This window comes from Anolis sagrei, chromosome 1, assembly GCF_037176765.1.
Source record: "Anolis sagrei isolate rAnoSag1 chromosome 1, rAnoSag1.mat, whole genome shotgun sequence".
NCBI classification, from domain to species: domain Eukaryota; kingdom Metazoa; phylum Chordata; class Lepidosauria; order Squamata; family Dactyloidae; genus Anolis; species Anolis sagrei.
The window spans coordinates 326,960,809-326,987,261 of record NC_090021.1 but is presented as its reverse complement, the minus strand read 5'-3'; the positions used below and the strand labels follow the sequence as shown (position 1 = coordinate 326,987,261).

At 40.5% G+C, this 26,453-nt stretch overlaps 1 protein-coding gene across 1 annotated transcript in view; it reads left to right on the top strand.

Annotated features, from left to right (window-relative positions):
• TDRD9 (tudor domain containing 9) overlaps positions 1-26,453 on the top strand; it is a 144,793-nt gene that overhangs the window by 59,015 nt on the left and 59,325 nt on the right. The window contains exons 7-11 of the mRNA XM_067463023.1: positions 3,180-3,347; positions 9,738-9,841; positions 21,733-21,794; positions 23,740-23,794; positions 25,719-25,803. Coding sequence (XP_067319124.1) covers positions 3,180-3,347; positions 9,738-9,841; positions 21,733-21,794; positions 23,740-23,794; positions 25,719-25,803 — 474 coding nt within the window. The remainder of the gene's footprint in view (positions 1-3,179; positions 3,348-9,737; positions 9,842-21,732; positions 21,795-23,739; positions 23,795-25,718; positions 25,804-26,453) is intronic.

The window sequence follows — 26,453 nt, the reverse complement described above, 5'->3', positions numbered from 1 at the left end:
ATATATTTAAAAAAGATGGAAATAAAATCTTGTTGATTTTTTAATCTTTTCCTGTCCGGGGTATTAGTCTTTTAAATATTAATCATAGTTAATCTCTCTGTCTTCCCATATTTACTTCATTTCCTTTTGTTTTCAAAGAAGAAAACATTTAATAGAGTCCAATCCATAAGATTCTTGGGTTTGCTTTAAAAATGTGCTTATGTATCCTTTCAATAATAGAGAGTGGAATAATAAATGTAATAAAAATAATAATAGAGTAAAATAATGGAAATGCAATAATAATAATAATAGAGTAAAATAATAAATGTAAATAATAATAGAATAAAATAATGCAAATATAATACTACTAACACTAATACTATTACTAATAATACATAGAGCAGTGGTTCTCAACCTGGGGTCCCCAGATGTTTTTGCCTTCAACTCCCAGAAATCCTAACAGCTGGTAAACTGGCTGGGATTTCTGGGAGTTGTAGGCCAAAACATCTGGGGACCCCAGGTTGAGAACCACTGACATAGAGTAAAATAATAAATGTAATAAAAATCATAACAGAGTAAAATAAGAACCTTGACTCAAATATAAGCTTGGGGGGGGGGGGGGGGCTTTTTCAGCCTTAAAAAAGCGCTGAAAAACTTGGCTTATATTCGAGTATATATGGTAGGTATGCCATGTGATATTGAGAATCCTGTAGGATCTCAAAATGATAGTAGAACTATCATAACTGAGAGACTTAAAATGGGGAGGGGGTTGCTTTTCCCTTTCTGCACCTACTTCTGCAATGAGGTGGTGAAATGTAATGTCTATGAGATATATTGCAATGCACAGCATATTTCAGCAAAAAGACACACAAAATGTGAAGATGAACCAAAAGAACCAAAAGAAGAGACCTGAAGGATACTCTCTTACTGTTTACTATCCTGCTGACAAACAAAAGACAGGAATAAAATAAAAAAGAGGGGAAAATATTCCTTGTCCATAGCTCTTTGTGTTATGTTATGCAAGCACAGCTTGTAGGCAACTATTTGGAGAGTTGAATGGAATGTTGTAATTTGTGTATCTGAATTTACCACCACTCTTCTTTGTGATTATTACAAAGGTAGGTAGCTAAGGAGAATCTTGGGTAATTCTTAGTTTCCTGAAACTTCTGTGAGTTGCATTCAGAAATGTATAGCATCCATGGGTTCATGGGAGATTGCTTCTGGGTACAAATGTTAGTAGAACTAGGCAGTGAGCTGGCAGAAACTAAAAGCTACTGCTGAAAAACTTGAGATATTGGACACAGAAAGAATATGTGCATTGAGTGGATGTTTGTTTGCCCACTATGTTACAAACAGGTCATAGCATAAAATAAAATTAGGAAACCATTCTAATCATTGGGCAATCATGTAGAAAGGCTGTTGATCACTTCTTGCCCATTAGATTTCTCTGAATTCAGTATTTCCATGTGAGCAGGATGCTGAAGAACCCTATCATGAAAGATCTGACTGTCTTAAAAATAATATGCTAGCTCACTCGCTACTTCCCTTCTCGGTCCTTTTGCCACTGCCATCTGCTTCCAACAGTCACTCATTCCTCTGCGAAAAGGACATCACAGCTGAAAACAGCCTATTCGAAGCCAGGAGACGCAGCTGGGATTGCCCTCAAGCAATTCTTGGCACATCAGAGGAGGATGTTCCAGCTGGAACACTATCAGAGTTGTACATGCAGTTTCCCCTGATACTAACAATGTTCCCTGAGGTAGCTGCAGACTTTCAGTGGTGTCCCCGAAGAAGACACGGTCTTTTAAAAGCTATCCATCTGTCCTTAAAATGGTGGCACTCTAACTGTGATATTATTAATTTTGTGGTTAAGATTTTTTTTTAAAAAAAATGAAGGATTTGATTGTTTAGTATGCTGTGTAAAATTGTGCACATATTCTCAGTGGAGAAATAAGAAAAATAAGAGGCTGGGTAGAGGATATGGTTTTCGGGCATTCAGTTTGCATAAAAATTAGGTACAATGAAAAGTCATCCACAAATATTTTGCTCAGGATGGTTTTAATGTACCTGGAGTTCCCATTTGTACCTTCTTACTGATTTAATTTAATTTCATATTAATAAACAAAGGACAGTCATAATTTTTAACAACAGTATTTTGCCCCAAGCTGCTTTCGTTCTTGATTTGCACACTGAATAAACAATTTGTGCTCTTACTGAAACGATGTGGAAATGTGGAAAACAAAATATTGTCAACATTTGTTTTCATTTGGTTTTGTGTGTGCATATGAAGCATGTGCATGCATTCAAATCATAAACACACTTGTTTATTCACATGCATCTTCATTTTTGTAATTCGTTTAAAACTTGCATTTCACAGGCACTTCCTTCGTACTACCTCATCCTTTATTCCATGTAAATGTTACATCTTTTTTCCCACAGCCTGCTTCTTTCCTAATATTATAGTGAAGTTGGGAAAATACTGTTATGCGTCTCTTCCTTCAAATTTTGTGCTTCCCTCTAGGCCAGGCATGGGCAAACTTCAGCCCTCCAGGTGTTTTGGACTTCAACTCCCACAATTCCTAACAGCCTGTAGGCTGTTAGGAATTGTGGGAGTTGAAGTCCAAAACACCCGGAGGGCTGAAAGTTGCCCATGCCTCTTCTAGGTCACATCTCCTGCAGTGCTGCTTTCCTCAAGCATGAGAAAGGAGGCTGTTGTCTCACAGAAGGTGACCACTCCTGATTGGATATCTCTGAATATCTGGTTGACTACATTTGGAACACAACATTGGACTAGATAGGCCAGTGGTTCTCAATCTGTGGGTCCCCAGGTGTTTTGGCCTACAACTCCCAGAAATCCTAGCCAGTTTACCAGCTGTTAGGATTTCTGGGAGTTGAAGGCCAAAAACATCTGGGGACCCCCAAGTTGAGAGCCACTGAGATAGGCCTTTGATCAGAATGTCCACTGTGGCTTTTTTTTTTTGTACATTGCAATTCCAGATTTACATCTTCTAGATCAGTAGTGCCCAATCTGTGGTCTGTGGACCACCAGTGGGCGTCAAGAACCTAACTAAGATAGCTGATGGACTTTTTTGTAGAGATGGCATCGCTTTGGCTCTAACTATCTCCTGTTGATACTCTGCAGCAAGCCGGCTGAAGCTCAGTATCTACTCAACTTGTTCCTCTGAATTTTCTTTCGACAGGTCATTCTGATGTCAGCGACAATCAACTGTCAAGAGTTTGCCGACTACTTTGCAATCCCGGTTCGCGATAAATTGTACCCAGCCTATGTGTTTGAAGTGGAAGGCAAACCCCATGCAATTGAGGAGTATTACCTTGATGATCTGACACATGTCATCAGTCATATCATGGTATGGAAAACAACCCGCTTTCAATGTGTTGTCAAAGGCTTTCATGGCTGGAATCACTGGGTTGCTGTGAGTTTTCCGGGTTGTATGGCCATATTCCAAAAGCATTCTCTCCTGACATTTCACCGACATCTATGACAGGCATCCTCAGAGGTTGTGAGACCGCATAACCTGTGAGGATGCATGCCATAGATGTGGGCTGTGTCAGGAGCGACCTGAGAAACTGCAAGTCGCTTCTGGTGTGAGATAATTGGCCGTCTGCAAGGACGTTGCCCAGGGGATGCCCGGATGATTTGATGTTTTATCATCCTTGTGGGAGGCTTCTCTCATGTCCCCACATGAGGAGCTGGAGCTGATAGATGGAGCTCATCTGCCTCTCCCCGGATTCGAACCTGTGACCTGTCTGTCTTCAGTCCTGCCGGCACAAGGGTTTAACCCACTGCGCCACCAGGGGCTCCAGATGTGGGTAAAATGCCAGGAGAGAATGCTTTTGGAACATGGTCCTACAGCCTGGAAAACTCACAGCAACCAAACCAGCTTTCAGTTTCTGTCCTTTGTTGGCTGTCTAACATATTTCAGAGATATTGATGGAAATCAGGGTGACCTAAATGTTCCCAAACTTTCTTTCTCTCATGTATCACATAAGGGCATAGTGTAGGTATACAGTGTATGTGGTCCTTCAGAATATACTGCCATAACTCAACATTAACCATACCTAGCTAGTACTGATAGAAATTTTAGTCCAGCAAAATCTGGATGGCCTTGAATTGCCTGACTTTGACTTAATAGATAGCTAGGCAGTCCAACTCCCTGCTATGCAGGAAAAGCACAATCAAAGCACCCCTGACAGATGGCCATCTCGCCTCCTTCAAAAGCCATCCTTCAAACTACAGGAGAAAAAAAGAGATTCCATCTAAATATTAGGAAGAACCTCCTGAGTAAGTACTGTTTGATAGTGGAATATGTTAATTTGTTGTCTCAAAGTGTGATGGAATCTCCTCCTTGGGAGTTTTTTTTACACAGTTTTGGTGGCATGGGGATACCAAGTCACCTTGTCTGTTTCCTGAGGAATCTGTATAACAACCAAGTAGCAACAGTAAGAACAGGCCATGGAACAACAGACTGGTTCAAGATTGGGAAATGAGTATGGCAAGGTTGTATACTCTCACCCAACCTATTCAACTTGTATGCAGAACACATCATGCAACGTGCGGGGCTTGACGAATGCAAGGCTGGAGTTAAAATTGCTAGAAGAAACATTAACAACCATTGATATGCAGATGATACCACTTTGATGGCTGAAAGCGAGGAGGTGCTGAGGAGCCTTATGACCAAAGTGAAAGCGGAAAGTGCAAAAGCTGGATTGCAGTTAAACTAAAAAAAAGCAAGATGATGGCAACTATACCGATTGATTGAAAATACAGGGAGAAAATGTGGAGGCAGTGACAGGCTTTGTTTTTCTAGGCGTGAAGATGATTGCAGACGCTATTTACTTCTTGGGAGGAGAGCAATGACCAATCTCGATAAAATAGTGAAGAGTAGAGACATCATACTGGCAACGAAGATCTGCACAGTTAAAGCAATGGTATTCCCCATAGTAACCTATGGATGTGAGAGCTGGACCTTAGGGAAGGCTGAGCAAAGGAAGATAGATGCTTTTGAACTGTGGTGTTGGAGGAAAGTTCTGAGAGGGCCTTGGACCGCGAGAAGATCCAACCAGTCCATACTTCAGGAAATAATGCCCGATTGCTCACTGGAGGGAAGGATATTCGAGACAAAGATGAAGTATTTTGGCCACATGAGAAGACAGGAAAGCTTGGAGAAGACAATGGTGCTGGGGAAAATGGAAGGAAAAGGAAGAGGACAAGGTGGATGGATGGTATTCTTGAAGTGACAGGCTTGACCTTGAAGGAGCTGGTGGTGGCCACAGTTGACAGGGAGCTCTGGCTTGGGCTGGTTCATGAGGTCACAAAGAGTCAGAACGAATAAACAACAGCGAACAAAACATATTGGATTGCCATCTGTTGGGAGTGCTTTGACTGTATTCCTGAAAGTCAGGAGGTTGGACTGGATAGCCCTTTGGGTCTCTTCCAACTCTATAATTATTTGATTATAACACAGCAGTGTCTCCAACACTTCCTGACCCTTTGCCTCCACTGATTGAAATGGCTGTCTCATTTTGTGTAACGGTTTCATCGGCCTTGGCTGCAGACTGATTATTATCCTCACTGAAAGAAGAACATCAATTTGCACAGTTGGGATTTATGATGTGTCATACCATCACAAAGAAGATCTAGTGCGATGGAGGACTTTCCCCATTTAAAATTGGTTAAGTTCTGCACTCTCAGTATAGCGAGATCTGATTTTAATGAACCCCTCACCCTTCCAAAACCATAGATTGATGGTTTCCAACTTAATTTATTGGAGAATGGAGCCGAGGGGACAGTAGGAAAAGGGGAAATTTAATTGGCTGCAGGCAGACGTGACCATCAAAGGAGGACTCAGACTCCTACAGCCATCGGAGTCCTAATAAAAATAATAAGTATCTTTCCTCTTCTAACAATGTCCTGTCAGCATTCATATATGTGTCACTGATGTGTCAGCTCCAACAGAAAGTGGGGGACAGGGGAGGATTATATAATATTCTGATGTTTGTGAAAAGATTCATTGTGATGGATTGGAACAAAAAGAAAACCGGGAAGTTGACTGAGGTGTCTTTTTCTATCAGGCGAGATCTGCCAGGTGCGTGATCACTTTTGCGACAAGTTAGTTTGCAACACCTTTTAACTCTGGCATCCTTACGAATAAGAAAAAAAAGGTCTGCTCTAGATTCTGGACTTTTGAGATTGTGAGGCTTCTTAATCCTCAAGACTATTGTTTATGTCTTTCTATGGAGTTTTCTCATTCTCTCCCCATCCCCTTTTTCTAGCTGTAGCCCTTTTTCTTTGCTTACTAGAGAGGAACAAATGCATTGGTACAGGGAATCACGTTTTGTGTCTTTAGGGCAACTCCAGCACAATTTTCATAAACCATTCTGTTGGAGATTTCGGATGGGGGAGGGTGGGAAGGCGTACAGCTTTGTATTTCTGGCTTTGTTATTCCAAGGAAAAAGTAGTCAGACTAATGAAATAGCTATGCGATAGATAGAAATGGACTTATTAGAAATCCTTAGAATTAATGACATTCAATAATAATAATAGTAATAATAATAATAATAATAATAATAATAATAATAATAATAATAATTGAACATGTCAAGCTACTCTGGAACTTCCGAATTCAGACAGAGTTCTGGAGCAAAATACTCCTGACTTCACAATCAGGTTAAAAAACAAAGTATGGATCATCGATGTTGCAATCCCAGGTGACAGCAGGATTGAAAAGAAACAACTGGAAAAGCTGACATGATATGAGGATTTAAAGATTGAACTGCAAAGACTCTGGCAAAGACTCTGGTCCCAGTGGTGATCGGCACACTGGGTGCAGTGCCTAAAGACCTTTGCCTGCACTTAAACACAATAGTCACTGACAAAATTACCATCTGCCAGCTGCAAAAGGCCACCTTATTGGGATCTGCATGCATTATTCGCCGATACATAACACAGTCCTAGACACTTGGGAAATGTCTGATGTGTGATCCAATACAACAGCCAGCAGAGTGATCTTCCCTGCTGTGGACTCATCTTGTTGTGTTTCAAATGCCGGTTGAAATATTTTTGGGACCACCTGTACTGGTTTATGCCAGAGCCTTTACAGTTCGATTTTGAGATCCTGATAATGGTCACCTTACTTGGATCTGCGCACATCATTCGAAAATACATCACACAGTCCTAGATGTTTGGGAAGTGTTCGACTTGTGGTTTTGTGATATGAAATCCAGCATATATTTCTCATTTGCTGTGACATACAGTGTTCTTGTGTCAGTAAAATAATAATAATAAACTTTATTTATATCCCGCCACCATCTTCCTGAAGGACTCGGGGCGTCTTACAAAGGCACTCCAGGGTGCATATGTAACATACAACAGGTAACAACAGTACATAAGTGTTAAACAAGTCACATAAAATTATAACAACAACCCCTATCAACACATATAGCATAATATCAAAATAATACAATTTTAAAAACAACAGTAGATAAAACTAGCTGCCATCAATTCACAAAGTGCCAAGTGTCTACTTCATATGGCCCAAGTCAGCCTACTTGAGGTCAAAAGCTTGTTTGAACATCCATGTTTTCAGGTTGGAACAGAAGGAATGAAAGGCGGGAGCTAACCTAATCTCTTTTGGGAGGGTACTCCAGCGCCAGGGAGTCACCACCGAGAAGGCCCCCCCTCTTGTCCCCACCAACCATGCTTGTGACATTGGTGGGACCGAGAGAAGGGCCTCCTCTGTTGATCTCAGAGCCAGCTCCAGTTCGTAGAAAGCGATGCGGTCTTCAATCAATGTATATGAAGGCTTGGAACGTGATACTTTACAAAAGTAGTAGTACAGTTATCCTTCCATGTCAATGGATTCAATATCCACAGATTAAACTGGGTGCAGTAGATTGTAAATATCTTTTAAAAGTCCCAAAAGCAAATCTTGATTTTACCATTTTATGTAAGGGAGGATACCATTTTTATATGTCAGCCCCCCATCTACATTTGCAGTTTTCACTTTTGTGCAGTTGTTTATTCACAGATTGTCTTAAAAATATTATCTCTAGGAATCTTTTAAATTCTAGAGTCAGCTTCCTCTAGTTATGTCCCATTATTGTCCAGTAGCAGATGAAAGGCCCCCTTTTCATCCCAACTGCCATTACTATGACCTTGCAGAGAGAGAAGACACTATTATCTATTGAAATTAATATGCTTCCACATTGCTATTCTTTTTTTTAAATAAGTCTGATGGCAGGAAATTCACAAATTAGCCAATTGTAATTTTGGCTGAATTGTGCCATGTAAGTGCTCTACATCAGGGTCTTCAAACTTTTAAAACCAAGGGCTGGTTCACAGTCCCTCTGACTGTTGGGGGTCCCGGACTATATCTAGCAATAATAATCATTCCCAAATGCAGAATGACTTCATCAAGACGGACGAACTTTGAAACGAAATCGTTTTTTGAAAAGTAATTTTGTGAAAATGATATATATTTGGCCCTCCACATGTGTAGGTCATCCAGTGTGACTCTATGTATGGTCAACTTCCACCAAAAAATGCTTATTGAGTTGTGTTGGAGAAGCTAGGCAGTGGTCCTCAACCTGTGGGTCTCCAGGTGTTTTGGCCTACAACTCCCAGAAATCCCAGCCAGTTTACCATGTGTTAGGATTTCTGGGAGTTGACGGTCAAAACATCTGGGGGCTCAAAGGTTGAGAACCACTGAGCTAGAGATTCCTAGATAAAACTTCATTAGGTATTTGTAAACCCTCCAGTGTGATGGCCAATGGTTGTTGACCATAGAGTCATGCTGAAAGTCCTACAGATACCTAGAGGAGATGTTTACTCAGATAAACAAGTAGCATATGTTATGTGTGGTTTTCTCACTTTCACAGGAGTCCTGTGCAAATGTGTAGGGTTAACTATTATTATTATTATTATTATTATTATTATTATTATTATTTACAGTATTTATATACCGCCTTTCTCACCCCTGGACTCAAAGCGGTTTACACATAAATAATGGCAAAATGCAATGCCTTACATTGGGCAAAAAAATATTTCAGATACCTGCATTTGTTGGGCAAATATATATTCAATTCCTGATTTGAGGAATTCCCTTTGGACTGCTGTATTAATGCCTGTCTTTATGTCTGGCTCCTGTGTCAACTCTGTCATCTTGCAAACACAAATCCAGCTTGATAAATCACCGTGGCAGCTCTGTCATGCACAAGAATTGGGAAAGAAAGGGACAGTTATGCTTCAGCAAGGTGAAAACATGAGACTTGGAAGCTGAAGAAGAGAAAGACAAATTAATGACTTAATATTCCCACATGTAAAAGTGGATATTTTTTGGGGGGAGATAATAGGCAGCTTCATAGAAGGATCCACAACTCATCCTTGCTCCCCTTTTGAGTAGAGAAAGTTGTGTATCTATTCAGAGGAAGCATATAAACATACACAACCTGACACAAAGGATCCTGTTTATTTGAATACAACCAGGGCTGAGCCATTATGTTTCCTCTCCTTTTTCAATCTTCCTCTTCTCAGATTTCCTTAACCCAGTCCTATTGTTTACTACTCATGTGTTTATCTTATTCTTCCCACACTTCCCTTGTCTGTTTACCATCAATTCATCATTAATTTTAAGCCCTTTGGGAAGATTTGATGTTAGTTTTGCATCCCACCCACCCCCTTGATTAGGCAAGTGGCAAACATAGTATTAAACTGTTTCCCCCTTCTCTCTATTCCCTAGACTTACATTCAAGCTTCTGAGGAGCCTCAAATACATGCAGAAATGTACAATGCAGCTGTCACTCTGATCATGTGGTTTGACAAGCTAGAAATACAGGAGAATGGGTAAGAAACTGTTGTCTCTATTCCTTGTCTCTGTTCAGAAATCAAGATAGTTTCATCATGTAAAATCCTTTAGAATTTACCAACAATAATAATGCGGCTGTTGCATTTTATGGTTTGCAGGTTAGAAATTCAAAATTCAAAAAGTTCAATTAACCCAAACCATGTAGGGCTTTAAAGTTCAGAAACTAATGGTCAACCAATGGAGTGACTTTAGTATAGGAATGGTATGCTCACTCCTAGATGTTCTTGTAACTCGTCTGGCTAGTGTGTTTAGAAATAATTGCAGTATACACAATTACCACAACATAGCCATTTTCTGTGGTCTACCATGACTTAGATGTGCCTGCATGTACAGTATATCTCAATTATTTGGCAGGTCTGATACAGTTTTACAAGGCGGCTTTCCTGTAAGGAAATAATATAGCAGACTTCTTGATTTCCCACAATGTTTACATGATGATAGCAGACAACAACAACAACAACAATAATAATAATAATCTTTATTTATATCCCGCCACCATCTTCTCAGCTTACAAAGGCACTCCACTATGCAGCATTTTATTTATTTATTTACAATATTTCTATCCCGTCTTTCTTAAACCCGAAGGCGACTCAAGGCGGCTTACAAATTGGCAGCAATTTGAAGCCATAACAATCCACAGTATACAATTAAAACATTTAAAACAACGTTATAAAATCCATACAAAAACCATTAAAAACCTATAATAACCAGTGTCTTCCTATTAATCTCATTTACCAGTAGCATCATCTAAGCCGATCCATGTTTCAATCTTACATAATTCCGTATTTTTCTATTATGCTGCATTTCCAAAAGCTTGTTCAAAGAGCCAGGTTTTTACTTTTTTCGGAAAATCAGGAGGCAGGGGGCCGATCTAATATCCCTAGGGAGGGAGTTCCAGACTCAAAGGGCCACCACTGAGAAGGCCCTACCCCTCGTCCCCGCCAAACGCGCCTGCAAAGAAGGCAGGAGTAAGAGCAGGGCCTTCCCAGACGATCTTAAATTCCTAGATTGTTCATAGGGAGAGATATGTTCAGACAGGTAAACTGGGCTGGAACCGTTTAGGGCTTTATAGGCTAAATCCAGCACTTTGAATTGTGCCAGGCAGCAAAGTGGCAGCCAGTGGAGTTGGTGCAACAGAGGAGTGGTATGCTCCTTGAGTGCTGCTCCAGTTAGTAAACTGGTTGCCACCCACTGGACCCATTTGAAGCTTCTGAACAGTCTTCAAAGGTAACCCCACATAGAGCGCGTTGCAATAGTCTATAGCAGATGTAGCCAGAGCGTGGACTACCATGGCCAAGTCAGACTTCCCAAGGTACGGGTGCAGCTGGCGCACAAACTTTAACTGTGCAAATGTTCCCCTGGTCACCGCTGAGACCTGGAGTTCCAGGTTCAGCGATGAATCCATGATCACTCCCAGGTTGTGAACCTGCGCCTTCAGGGAGAGTGTAACCCCATCCAACACAGGCTGTAATCCTATGCCCTGTTTGGCCTTTCGCCTGACCAGGAGTACCTCTGTCTTGTCTGGATTCCATTTCAATTTGTTCACCCACATCCAGACCGTCACAGCGGCCAAGCATCAGTTCCAGATTTGAACAGCCTCCTTCGTAGCAGGATATAACATAAAAGGTTCATGAATATAAAACATACATGAGTTATAAAACAATATCACATAGAAATTATAAAGAACACTATCAACACATATAATATAAAATATAATAGTACAATTTTGAAACACAGACCATCTGAAAATAAAACTAGCTGCCTTCAATTTACAACTAAAGTGCCAGAGTTCCAACTTCATACGGGCCCATTTCAGCCTACGTGAGGTGAAAAGCCTGCTTTAAAATCCATGGTTTTAGGCTGAATCTGAAAGATTCAAGGGTGGGGGCTAACCTAATCTCTTTTGGGAGGGCGTTCCAGAGCTGGGGAGTCACCACAGAGAAGGCCCTCTCTCTCTCAACTGCACTCCAGACGGTGACGGGACATTGAAAGTTTGTCAATCTCAAAGCCTACGCTAGTTCATAAAGAGAGGTGCGGTCTTGAAGATAGGTTGGACCTGAAGCGTATAGGGTTTTATAGATGATAACCTGCACCTTGAGCTGATCGTGGAAACTTGTCGGAAGCCAGTGGAGCTGCTTTAGCAGGGACACGGTATGAGCCCTATAGCTAGCTAAATAGGATAAACCAGGTGTTTACTCAGAGATAATTGCAATATATTTGCACTGTTTTCTGTTAAAATTATAGTGTGCATCAACTATTTCTATCAACTTGTTTTTCTACTATGCTTTTCCAGTTTATTTTTGAGAGCTCACAAAAGTCTACTTCTGGGTTTTAGCAGAACAAGAACAAAACTATCTTACCATTCTAGAAAGTCTTATTGTTCTTCTTCTAACTTTTTGAAGAAAGATGGTTTTGACATGTCTGCAGTTCTTTCAGGTGAAGGAACCGTTGCCAAAACTTTTGGTTTTGTAATATATTATTAACTTTTTAGTGGAGAGTGTTGTGGCTCAGTCTGAGCCTGAGCTTTCTGAGCCTGAATTTCCTCAGGACGAGGAGAATGATGGGTTACAGATTTCTGAACATGTCCCTGGTGTTGATGCAGACAGTGTTGATACTGAAGACGAGGCAGTGTTTCAGTTTCCCAGGGAAAGGAATGTTGTTTTAGAAGATGGTCATGATTTGAGTGAAACTTCACAGCTGCAGGTGGAGGAGTCGACCGCTCCAGCTGTGAGCTCAGTGCCTGTCGATTCCCAGGCGGGCCAGTCCCAGGATAATGAGTTATTTGGCCTTGAAGGTGCTGGGGATTTAGTTAGGGAGGACTGTTTGCAATTAAGGGTATGCCGAAGTGCTCGGCTTGCTAACAAACGGGAAGTTTGAGGTCAACGCAGTGCTTTCATGCTAGGAAAACATATTTAACAATCTGATTGAAGTCAACCCTTTGTCAGTGCAACTTTGCTTACACCCTGTTCATTTCTCTGAAATTGCCTCGGCTTTTGGGGAAAGCTTTTGACTCTTTGGGACTTTGGTTTTGATCTTGGTTTTTGGGGCCTTTGTCATCTGCCATGGATTCTTGTTTGACCAATGCTTGTGGATTATACTTCATGTTATTTGCCTTTGGACCTTGGAAACTCTGCCTTTGCATTTGAGACTTCGTTTTGGCTATAGAACTTTTGGAACCTTATTTCTATGTTTATGATTTTGCTTTTTCTTCAATAAACTACAAAACCTACAGCCTTGGTGTGTGGTGGTGTTCCGAGCAAGGTGAATCTAACCTGAGCTGCGACAGAGAGCTAGTGTGATGTAGTGGTTTGAGTTTTGGAGACCAGGGCTCAAATTCCTTCTTGGGTATGGAAACCTGCTGGATAACCTTGGGTTAGTCACACTCTCTCAACGTCAGAGAATGGCAAGGGAAAACCCCCTCTAAACTAACTCTGCAAGTAAAAACCTGTGATAGGGTCACCTAAGAAATGTTTTGGAGGCGCATATATTCATCATCACCATCATCATCAACAACCCTTTTAGCAGCAATGCATTCCTTTTACATTTTGATTTTAACATTCTTTTTGCCATGTAATCTTAAAATGTTCAGTACAGTCTTTTTCAGAAGAGAAATGTCAGCACAAACTTTGAAAACTGATGTTATCAGCACACATTTCTAGAGTGGAATTCTTCAATGTGCTGTCCTTTGTCTGTAGACCCAAAAGATGTTTCAGATAGTAATTTTCAACCTGCAGAACCGTGGCTGTATAAGACAGGTCTCACTGTGTTTAGCTTCCAATATCAGACAAGATCTGATTCAGCCAGCGTATTTAGGGAGATATTTATCTGGGCAGAATTACCAGGGAGACGTTTTCATGGGCAAAATTACCTGACAAGAACTGTTGCGACTGACAGTTTTTAAACAGAGACTGGATGGCCATTTGTCAGGAGTTCTTTGACTGTGAATGGCGAAATGGGGTTGAACTGAATGGTCTTTGTGGTCTCTTCCAACCCTACAATTTTATGACCTTTTCTAGCCCTCTATTGGGTGGCCAGCACAAAGAATGATCTATTGAGGTCGGAAATTCTTTCACCCTATCCTTATGTATCTCTGCAAATTAATAAATACAGTTGTTTCCCTTCAGGCTTTACATCTGTTTCCTATTTTGAGGGAATTCATAATAAATCCCTTCCCAAGTTCAAAACGGTAATAGCAGTATTTTTTTACAACACTGCATCATTTTAATTACAATTTGTATCTTTATCTTTTATTTATTTATTTTCCAGAAAAAGTTAATCAAAACAAATATTCCACTGAATATCAATATGGGTAGCTTTTTAAGGAGACTTTTAATGTTTCAGTATTGTGGAATAATTATGACACTTTATTTATATTCTGCCCTATCTCCCCAAGAGAACTCAGGGCGAATCACAGTAATCATACATGGCAAAATTCAATACTGTTTTGGATAAACAATACAGAGACAGGCAGAACAGAAGGAGGTATGTTGTGGCAACCAACATCCAGCTTTTTGAAGGTTTGTGCTCAAAATCCAGCCACAGGGGGGTGCTGTCACTCCATCCTCTATGGCAAAGAACCATCAGGAATTCTTCCTTCCTTTTGATCGTCAGGCATTTTCTGATCTTTTTCTTTATGGTGTCGTAAAATACCTCCCCCATTTGTTTCTTGCTGTTTATTTGTTCAGTCGCTTCCGACTCTTCGTGACCTCATGGACCACCCCACACCAAAGCTCCCTGTAGGCCTTGACCACCCCCAATTCCTTCAAGGTTGAGTCAGTCACTTCAAGGATACCATCCATCCATCTTGCCCTTCGTCGGCCCCTCTTCCTTTTTCCTTCCATTTTCCCCAACATAATTGTTTTCTCTAAGCTTTCCTTTTTTCTCATGATGTGGCCAAAGTACTTCAGCTTTGTCTCTAGTACCCTTCCCTCCAATGAGCAGTTGGACTCTATTTCCTGAAGTATGGACTGGTTGGATCTTCTCGCAGTCCAAGGCACTCTCAGAACTTTCCTCCAGCACCACAGTTCAAAAGCATCTGTCTTCCTTTGCTCAGCTTTCCCTATAGTCCAGCTCTCACATCCGTAGGTTACTACGGGGAATACCATTGCTTTTACTATGCGGATCTTTGTTGCCAGTGTGATGTCTCTACTCTTCACTATTTTATTGAGATTGGTCATTGCTCTCCTCCCAAGAAGTAAACGTCTTCTGATTTCCTGGCTGCAGCCCATTTGTTTTAGTGGTACCTAATTTCTCTAATTACAGCACAAGCTGTTTTCGAACTGTTTAGGTCAACAGTAAGGTGGGCTTGACAGTCGGCAGCTCATGCTTCGAATTGGCAACCTTTCAGTTATTTTTTTATTTATTTGTCGTGTCAGGGCAATCAGTCAATTGTATTACATTTCTAACAGAACAAAACAAATAAACAGAAAAAATACAAAATTTGCGAGTTTAGTAGTTGATTAAATGTCCTTTGACCAGTATCTGGCCACTTGGAGTGCTTCTGGTGTTGCTGCAAGAAGGTCCTCCATTGTGTATGTGGCAGGGCTCAGGTTGCATTGCAGCAGGTGGTCAGTGGTTTGCTCTTCTCCACAATCGCATGTCGTGGATTCCACTTTGTAGCCCCATTTCTGAAGGTTGGCTCTGCATCTCATGGTGCCAGAGCGCAGTCTGTTCAGCGCCTTCCAAATTGCCCAGTCTTCTGAGTGCCCAGGGGGGATCTACCAACCTTTCAGTTGGTAGATCTTATCATTGCTGGTGATTTACCATCTGTGCTAAACCCCGGCCCATAACAATTGATTATGTACCCCCAAAAAATCAATGGAACCTAACCATGGATTATATACCCAAAAGTATTCCTGTGGACAAAGGGATATTTCTAATACCCTATAACACATAGGAATTCTCATTGGGGTTAGAAAATACCCTAGAAGGGTTTAAATACATTTGGATCATGGTTAATCTTTGCTTTGGCTTATATAGATTTTCAAAATGCATTCATAGTACATAAATATGTTCAAGGATAGAGTGACTCCCCAGGCAATGTCAAATGGAAAGTTTGTTTTGTTAACTGTAGTACAAGATCATATCTCCGTATAGTGTTTATATTTGAAATCATTTTTTTAAAAAAAAAAAAGAGAAAGGAAAAAATGCATGGAAAGCTTTGAATGCATATGGGGAAATTCCAGTAAGTTACTTTTTTGGAGTTTGTCTTATCTAGCTTTGATATTTAATGTCCATGTGAGTTCAAAGAGCAGAACAGATTAAAGCAATTTAATTTGTTGTGCTCTGCAGCATTTTTAAACTTTGCATTCAGTGAATGTAAAAATGGAGACGCTTAATAGGAAAAGACTTTTTAATCATGACTGCTCCTAATTTGAAATTGCATTTGTCGAGATTTTAGTACTCCCTTAGTGATTAAAAATATGTATTACTTGATATGTTGTTAAAGTATGCAACCTTCTCCTTCCATACTTTTTAATTAGTTAAAAGTTTGGGGAATAGAATGATTTTGCTCAGAGCAGTAACGAAACAAGTGGACTCATTCAACCTGACTTCTCAGGTTGAATGAGTCTGCAGTGCCTTTTGTGTTCCTTGATTTGTGTTTGGGCAATGCTGCTGTGTTTGGTGGTCCCTATGTAGACTTGTCCACAGCTGGATATATATGGTAAACTCCTGCAGAGGTGAGAAGCTCCCTCTTGTCCTTCTGGATGACCTTTGTGATCCCTTTCCAGCTTTAGGATTGTCTTATTCTAAATTCTTTTCAAGGTTTAGCTCATTTAAAATTCCAAAATAATACTGTGTGAAGATGTGTATGCAAAGCAGGCTGTAGAATTTGGTAAAATTTCTGGGTGTCCATTAGACATGTGCAGTACTCAAATCCAGAGTGCATTTCTGCACCTGGTGGGTGCTGCCATCTTCAGGAGAGGATCATATTTGAAGATTTTCATAGCTTTTTTTCTGTTCAGCTTTATATCCAAATATCTCTAAAAGTGGTAACATGAGAAGGTCCTATTGAAATAATATTTACTTTATTTTGTTAATTACAAAATGTGTGAGTTTTTTTAAAAATAATCACTACTTGGCTTGCATATAATTAAAGCTCAATTTGAAAACAAATCGCTAGCACCCAAGTTATCATTATGTACAGACATGCCTTTTGTACAACACCGCCTGATCTCTGCGAGTGCAGCCTTTTTCCGAATGAAGCAGAGAGTGTTTGAGGACCAGGACATCCATAGGGATACCAAGGTGCTTATTTATAAAGCTATTGTCCTTCCAACCCTGCTATACGCTTGCGAGACGTGGACAGTCTACAGACGTCACATGCAACTCTTAGAACGATTCCATCAGCACTGCCTCCGGAAAATCCTGCAAGTCTCTTGGGAAGACAAGCAGACAACTGGAAGAAGCAAAGACCACCAGCATTGAAGCCATGGTCCTTCTCCATCAACTTCGCTGGACAGGCCACATTGTCCGAATGCCCAATCACCGTCTCCCAAAGCAGTTGCTCTACTCCGAACTCAAGAATGGAAAACAGAATGTTGGTGGGCAGGAAAAGAGATTTAAAGATGGGCTCAAAGCCAACCTTAAAATTTTTGGTATAGACACTGATATCTGGGAAGCCCTGGCCCTTGAGCCCTCCAGCTGGAGGTCAGCTGTGACCAGCTATGCTGTGGAGTTTGAAGAGGCACGAATGGAGGGCAAAAGAGAGAAACGTGCTAAGAGGAAGGCGCATCAAGCTAACCCCGACTTCCAACTTCCACTTGGAAACCAATGTCCTCACTGCAGGAGGAGATGCAGATCAAGAATTGGGCTCCACAGTCACCTATGGACCTACCAACAGAACACCGACCTTGGAGGATCATCATCCTTGGACTACGAGGGATTGCTTAAGAAGGTAACATGCCTTTTCTACCTTCGTTGCCTTTTTTACTTTCAAAGAGGCATTAACAAAACAAAACGAAAACCTGGAGCCTCTGCTACCAAATGTATGATTCACATTGCATAATAATGATAATTAAAAAGCATTATGGCATTATGATGCTGCGCATAGAATTGGAGATCCACGGCATTTCATGTCATGGTCTCATCGTGCCTATAAAGCGGATGGGCTTGTTTTGCGCTTTGTAAAACTGATTCATTTCATACGAAAATATAAAGAGGCCATCTGTGCTTATATTTAGAAAGCTCTTGGTAAGGCTTATGGGGGGGGGGGGGGCTTTGTCAAAATGATTTAGCATCGTAATTTGGCAGGATGGCGTTTTGTGTCCTAATTAAAGCATGCCTGAAATTACAGGACACTTATTTATTAGTTTGCCTGTCTTCTTGACGTTCAGCTTCCTAAATCATGCAAGTCAAATGAAAACCTGATTACCATTTGAAGTTTGCAAAGTTTGAGTGAAATTAAAATTGCCATTAGCTCAGCAAGGTTCTTTAAACAACAACAACAGCAGAAACAAAAACAACAAACTATCTATCCATGTGTATAATAGTTTGATTACAACTCTGGAGACTAGGATTCAGTTATCCTCTCAGCCATGGAAACCTATTGGATAAACTTTAGGCGAACCACACTTTACTCCCAGAAAACCCCATGATGGGGATCAGCTAGGAGCAGGGGTCCACAAACTTTTTAAACAGAGGGCCAGATCATAGTTCCTCAAACTGTTGGAGGGCCGGATAATAATTTGAAAAAAACATGAATGAATTTCTATGCACACTGCACATATCTTATTTGTAGTGCAAAAACACTTAAAAGCAATACAATAATTAAAATGAAGAGCCTAGTTGTACCAGTCTCTGTTGCTACTAGGATGGGCTTATCTCCCCTGGAATGGTCCCCTCCCTCTTGCTGTGTCTGGATGCAGCTTGCTTTTCCTGTCAGCTTGGGTTTCTGATACAGGTAAAGGTAAAGGTAGTCCCCTGACATTAAGTCCAGTCATGTCTGACTCTGGGGTGTGGTGCTCATCTCCATTTCTAAGCCGAAGAGCCAGCGTTGTCCGTAGACACCTCCAAGGTCATGTGGCCGGCATGACTGCATGGAGCGCCGTTACAGATACTCTGTTACAGATACAGATACGCCGTTACTCTGATACAGAGAGAACCTGATTTTTCTATACATTTCAATGCTTGTAAAGTACATACAATTTATACATAAATAAATATCTATTTTTTCCAATATCTCCCCATCAAGATAGTTTGTAGATTGTGTTTCCTCATCAGCATCCCTATGCAGTCAGTGGTTCCCTTAATGTGTATGGCAAGAACACTTTTCTTCTTTGTCTTTACTCTCGTTGCTTGTTTTGTATCTGTTTTGTTATAATTTTGGGCCTGGCCTCATGTTAGCCGCCCCGAGTCCCTGTTGGGTAGATAGTGGTGGGGTATAAATAAAGATGATGGTGATGATGATGATTATTATTATTTGAAACACAACAAGATGAGTCCACAACAGACACTCTGCTGGCTGTTGAATTGGATCACACGTTGGACACATTGTTATTGTTATTGGGTTGTTGTAGGTTTTTTTGGGCTATATGGCCATGTTCTAAAGGCATTTTCTCCTGACGTTTTGCCTGCATCTATGACAAGCATCCTCAGAGGTAGTGAGGTCTGTTGAAAGTAGGAAAATTGGTTTATATATCTGTGGAATGACCAGGGTGGGACAAAGGACTCTTGTCTTCTGGAGCTAGGTGTGAATGTTTCAGCTGATCACCTTGATTAGCATTTGATTGCCTGGCAGTGCCTGGAACAATCTTTTGATGAGAGGTAATTAGATGTCCTTGTTTGTTTCCTCTCTGTTGTTGTGCTGTTCTAATTTTAGAGTTTTTTAATACCGGTAGCCAGATTTTGTTCATTTTCATGGTTTCCTCCTTTCTGTTGAAATTGTCCACATGCTTGTGGATTTCAATGGCTTCTCTGTGTAGCCCGACATGGTGGTTGTTGGAGTGGTCCAGCATTTCTGTGTTCTCAAATAATATGCTGTGTCCAGGCTGGTTCATCAGGTGCTCTGCAATGGCTGACTTCTCTGGTTGAAGTAGTCTGCAGTGCCTTTCATGTTCCTTGATGCGTGTTTGGGCAATGCTGCGTTTGGTGGTCCCTATGTAGACTTGTCCACAGCTGCATGGTATCCGGTAGACTCCTGCAGAAGCGAGAGGATCCCTCTTGTCCTTTGCTGTACGTATTGTTATTGTTGTTATTGTTATTGTTCTCGGTCTTGCAGCTCTTTTATTATGACTCTTTGTGGAGGACATATGGGGAATCTTCAGCCCATGGGACAAATATACTTTATCCTCAAGGGTTTTTAATATATTCTACTGGTTATGTAAAGCCTAAATACATTCCTAAGCTGTTATCTCATAGACTGGAATGAAGGAATCCAGAGCCCTAAGTTTGCAAGATCTGATGACAGGGTGACTTGGAGGTCTTTCATCCATAGCATCCAAATGAGACTTAACTGACTTGATGGCTGTTAACAACAGCAACTGCTCTCTCCGATTGCAGATCAGTGATAACAAATAAACTTGCAGAGAACTTAGCTGGGCACTTTGCAAGCTATTATACAGAACTGAGCCATGGACTTTGCAGGCATTTTGCAAACTGTCTCATGGCATTCAGCTGTACGCTTTGGAAGAGACTGCATCAAAGTGACTGGTGTACTTCAGTTCTTCCTGTCCACGATAAAGTGCAGATGCCTGTTGGGAAACCTTTCATTTTTTACTTTATTTTTCATTGTTCAGAAATGACCTTAAACTTCAGTACAATTACATTATTTCATTGCCTTTTCTGGCAGCTGCTTTCTAGTTTGGGCCAGCTGTACACTGCTGTGCATTAAAAGGAGAATGCTATAGGGCCTAAATGCCTTCAGGGTGCCAGATCTCCTCTGATATTGGAAGCTAAGCAGGGCCAGCCCTGGTTAGTACTTGGATGGGAGATCATCAACAAATGTTCTGTAGACTATATTTCAAAGGAAGGAACTGGCAACACCACCTCTGAATATTCCTTGTCTGTGAAGTTCATGGGGTCACCAAAAGTTGACTGGGGACTTGAAGGCACATGCACTCAGACAATTTTTTTTGTAAAAGCTTTTAATACAGCTTCTCTTTATCTGAAATAACATAAAGAATGAGAATGACTTGCCTTCAGTTGATGCTGTGAGCTATGTTTCCCTCTTAGCTTTAATCATGCATGATGGGTATGTAAGAAAATAAAAACCACGTAGCTTTCGGTAACAGTTTTGTAAACACATACCATTCACTGAATAACGAAAAGTTGATATAGCAAAGCAATATCATTCCTTAGGCTGTTCAGAAAAATAGATCACAACTGGACCGGGCTGTGGCACAGCTAGTTAGTAATCTGCTGCATTAAATCACTACTGACTGAGAGGTCATGCGTTAGAAGCCTGCCCTAGTCTGAGTGAGCTCCCTACCATCAATAGTCTAGTTTGCTGTTGACCTATGCAGCTTGAAAGACAGTTCCATCTGTCAAGTAGGAAATTTAGGTACCGCTTTATGCGGGGAGGCAAATTTAATTAATTTACGAAACCATCAAAAAGCCTCCAGCAGCATGCAGGAGAATGAGGATGTACTCCATCAAAGGACTTGGTGTCACAAGCAGACAATGAAGGGGCACCTCCCCGTGTGGCTGGAATTGAGAATACCCTCATGAAGTCGGAAAGCTGGAATGTTAAATTGCCCCTGTGTCTGTCTATATATGTTGTATGTCTAATAGCATTGAATGTTTGCCATGGAAATATGCATTGTAATCCGCCCTGAGTCCCCTGCGAGGTGAGAAGGGTGGAATATAAAAACTGTAAATAAATAAATAAATTTATTGTGGAGTTAATGCAACCTGTTCTTTCTAATACCAGGGCAGAAAATCCTAATCTGGAATACATGTCGGAACGTGGAAGTGTGTTGGTATTTTTACCAGGTGAGACATTTTTTAATGATGGAAATAATTATGGATGAAAATATTTGTCAGATTGGCTTTCTCCCAGTTTTTTTGTGTGGAATATGATGAAATTTGTAAATAAGAAAATTATTGCAAAATGAACCAAAATAGATTTCTCTCCTATATGCTCTATTTAATGTATAGATTGGAGCACATTCTTATGTGGAGATGTCCACTTCATGCCATATGCTGAAAAGGTGAATTCCCTTTGGAAAAGGAAATGACAAATCCTGTTAAGCACCAGTTACATGTCTGAAAAATGTGAGGACTCAGAAACAAAACTTTAAAAAAGCATTCTTCAAAGCCTATGGGCTAGTTGGATGGATTAATCCATTCTTATTTCACTTTTATTTTTTTATTTAGCCTATTTATACCCTGCCTTTCTCAACCCAGTAGGTGACTCAAGGTGGCTTACATATAAAGGCAACAATTTGATGCTATGTAAACACACATACATAACAAAATAAAATAACATATATATTAAAACAATAATTAAAACCATATCAAACCTTCGTATGATTTCTGAAAAATCTTGACTATGAAGAAAATGTATGTTTACGGTAATTTCTTATGAAAAAAGAAACCTAAATTGTTTGAAATCACTCTCTTAAAAAAGATCCCGGGTATATAGATATATAAAATAGGAATAAAAATAAAACATCTACTGAAAATAAATCAGCATATGCAAGACTTGCTAAACAGGCTGATTTTCTTTTTCTTGGAGTACAGCTAAAGCATTTTCTTAAGAGTCCACTGTAAACCCTGCGTGTCATTGTTAACAGATTTGTGTAAGTGGGTGGAATTCAGAAACTTTGTATTGTTGCCAAATTTTTCGTGACATCAACGTTGGTTCTAAGGGGACCTCATTTAGGGTCAGGATCCACAGTTTAAGAAGCACTGCTGTATGTCAATTTTTGTCAGAAGATGACCAGAGTTGTGTCAGAGGACCTAGAAATTCTTAGAGAGAGCACTCCAAGGCGTAGCACCTCCATCAGGTATCCAACAGAATAGCAGTATTAGTCTCCCACTGGCACATAATATGAAACGTACAGATTGGCCAAATGAGGTGCAAATCACAACCTTCAGCCATGGTCTGGTCAGTTGAAATCCTTTGCTTCCTGCCGAATTACAGTTTCACTAACTTTGTTCAAGGAGCCCTGGTTTGAACAGTACACTTAGTATCTCAGGAGAGGGTTGGATGTTTACTGTAGAATAAAATGAATAATAATTGTTAACTAAAGGTCATTGGCATTCAGAGAACACCATGTCATGGCAGTGGCATGAAAACATAAATATAAACTCTGATCTGAGCATTTATTTATTTATTTACAGCATTTATATTCCGCCCTTCTCACCCCGCAGGGGACTCAGGACGGATTACAATGTACACATATATGGCAAACATTCAATGCCAATTAGACATATAGCATATATAGATATACACAGAGGCTTTTTCTGGCCGCCAGGGGAGCTTTCGCTTTCATTGTCCATCTGCGACACTGATGAAGTACTTCCGCATTCCCCGCATGCTTTTTTGCTGGAGTGCTTTTTGCTGGAGTCTTTTTATGGCCTCCTAAATTAGTTAATTAGCCTCCCCACACAGAGGTTGTACCTAATTTTCCTACTTGACAGATGCAACTGTCTTTTGTGTTGCAACAAGCTACACAAAATTGGCCAGAAACTCACTCCGACCTGGGCTGGCTTCGAACTCATGACCTTCTGGTCAGAGTGATCTTAATGCAATTGACACTCAGCCAGCTGCGCTACAATCCCGGTGCCCACTTGACCGTCAAAGTTTGAATGCAAACCAGACAAAGGCTTTATATAGATGTGAGAATCACATGTAGTTGAGCAAACCTCCAAGTGACTTTTGCCATTTTTGTATTACTTTAATTAAGAGTTATAATTTATTTTCATCCTCTAGGTTTGGAAGAAATAAATTACATGCATGAGCTTCTCACAGGCATGGCTTACAGGAGGTGAGTTGTTCATCTATCTATTTATAATACCAGGCAGTGCGCAAGAACCAAAGATCTGGTGGAGTTAACGGCTATAAAGTTAGGGTATAGTTAATATAGTTGCCTTATCTGTTTCCATTCACCAAGTCAAGGGTGGAACTCATGCAGCCCTCCAAATGTTGGTATACTGCCGTAGCCAATTTTGGGAGTTATAGTTCAACCACATTTGGAGGCACCAGTTGTCGTTACTGGTGGAATGGATGAAAATGAGGTTTTACATGAAAACACTAAACAGATTAGCTAGTGGTAGAGTATATTTTAAAGAAGAGGAGTCTACTGTTTATAAACATTCTTCCTCCCTTGTGAAAGTATTGTTGCTTTCTTCTGTCCTTTCAAACATGAATCCAAATGAGTTGATCCTGGGTCAATAATGGGTTGGTATAATGCATGGATATTTCTCACATGTTCTTCACCAATTGACCAAAGAAAGAAAATATATTTGACCCTTTCAAATTCACTCAGATTTCTTTAGAAGCTGATGAGGTCTTTTTTCTCCAACCTGGAAATAAATGGAAAGTCTCCTTTCTTCAGTAGATAAATTAAGTCAGTTTTTTTTAATTGTTGTTCATTCATTCAGTCGTTTCTGACTGTTCATGACCTCATGGACCAGCCCACGCCAGAACTCCCTTTCGGCCGTCACCACTTCCAGCTCCTTCAAGGTCAATCCAGTCACTTAAGGATCTTATCCATCCTTCTTGCCCTTGGTCGGCCCCTCTTCCTTTTTCCTTCCATTTCCCCCAGCATCATTGTCTTCTCTAAGCTTTCCTTTCTTCTCATGATGTGGCCAAAATACTTCATCTTGGCCTCTACGACGCAATATATTTCCGGCTATGATTTGTAAATGGAAAACTTTTGTTGATCTCTGTAGCTACAGGTGGGCTCCCATGGGAATCATCCTTATCACTCAGCTCTTTACTCAATTCCTTATCTACTGTTTCTGCTTCCTATTTCCCCAAATGCCCTTGAGGTCATGCACTTTCAGAGCCAGTTTTATCACAGAGAGAACCATCAGCCTCTGGAGTCTGATCTACAACAATTGTTCTGTTCAAATGAGTTCAAGTTTGTAGCCCAGTGGTTCTCAACCTGTGGGTCCCCAGATGTTTGGGCCTTCAACTCCCAGAAATCCTAGCAGCTGGTAAACTGGATGGGATTTCTGGGAGCTGAAGTCCAAAACACCTGGAGGAAGGGCCCAAGTTTGCCCATGCCTGCAGTAGACTCTCAGTTAACTTGTTATTTTATTTATATTCGAATTATTATCTCATGTTTATTATTGTATGTTTAAATTGATATGCTAATTGCTTAAATTCATATGTTTATTATTATATGTGTAATGTGGCATTGTATGCCATGGATTGTAAGCCACCCTGAGGTGGCTCACTGGGGTGAGAAGGGTGGGGTATAAATGTAGTATAATAATATAATAATAATTAACCGGCACCCATGGGGATTGGTAGATGCTGGATAAATGTAATTTCTGGTTGTTTGAGAATTACTATACAAATTTGGCCTAATAATATATCCTATACCATACCACAAACTCTATATTGACTTGATATTAATATTGAAATAAAATACTTAAAAGCAAAGAAAAACAAACATAGCAATGCAGCACAGTTTTGTTGTAGTACACAAATTGATTTTACTATATCACAAAATAGATTGTATTTTAACTTCTATTTATTCAATTACTTTTCTGGTTGCTTGTGTTCTGGTCAACTAAGAGCCTACTTCATATTGAAGCTTTGGAAAAAATGCAGGTCTAAGACATCATGAAATACCCTTTGTTGGGGCACACCAAGGAAACATAATGTTCTAGTGTTCCTTTTTACAGCTATGTTAATCTATGTCTGTGCTGCTCCTGAGTTTCTCAAATGCTCCCTCTTAGGTTGCAAGTGTATCCACTCCATTCTAGTATCACCTTGGAAGAACAGACTAATGTGTTTTTGGCTCCAGTTCCTGGATACCGAAAAGTGAGTTTTTAATCCTTGTGTGAGCACCGTGAATCCTAATTTTTGGGGTGCAAGTGAGGGAAAGCAGTGTATGTTGTTGACTATCAGTAACTGGAGGGAAGATGAAAGGAATCAGGTCACTGAAAGTTATATGAATTGGAAACAAAGGGAGGACAGAACTGAATTGCCTCCTTTTCCCACCAAATTGAAAACACAAGTTGTTTTCACATTATAAAAGATAACTCTATCTAAATGTTTACAAGCTGATTTTATTATATTGTGATGTTTATCATCATTTTGGTGTGGGTAAGAAGAAGGGGCTGCGGTGAAACAATGGGTTTAACCGCTGAACTGTGCAACTTGCTGACTGAAAGGTCGACGGTTCAAATCCATGGAGCAGTGTGAGCTCCCACTGTTAGGCCCAGCTTCTGCCAACCTAGCAGTTCGAAAACATGCACATATGAGTAGATCAATAGGTACCGCTCCGGTGGGAAGGTAACAGCGCTCCATGCAGTCATGCTGGCTACATGACCTAGGAGGTGTCTATGAACAACGCCGGCTCTTCGGCTTAGAAATGGAGATGAGCACCAACCCCCCAGAGCTCGACTCAACTATACTTAATGTCAAGGGGAAACCTTTATTTTTACCTAAGAGTAGATAGTCCCAAAAAG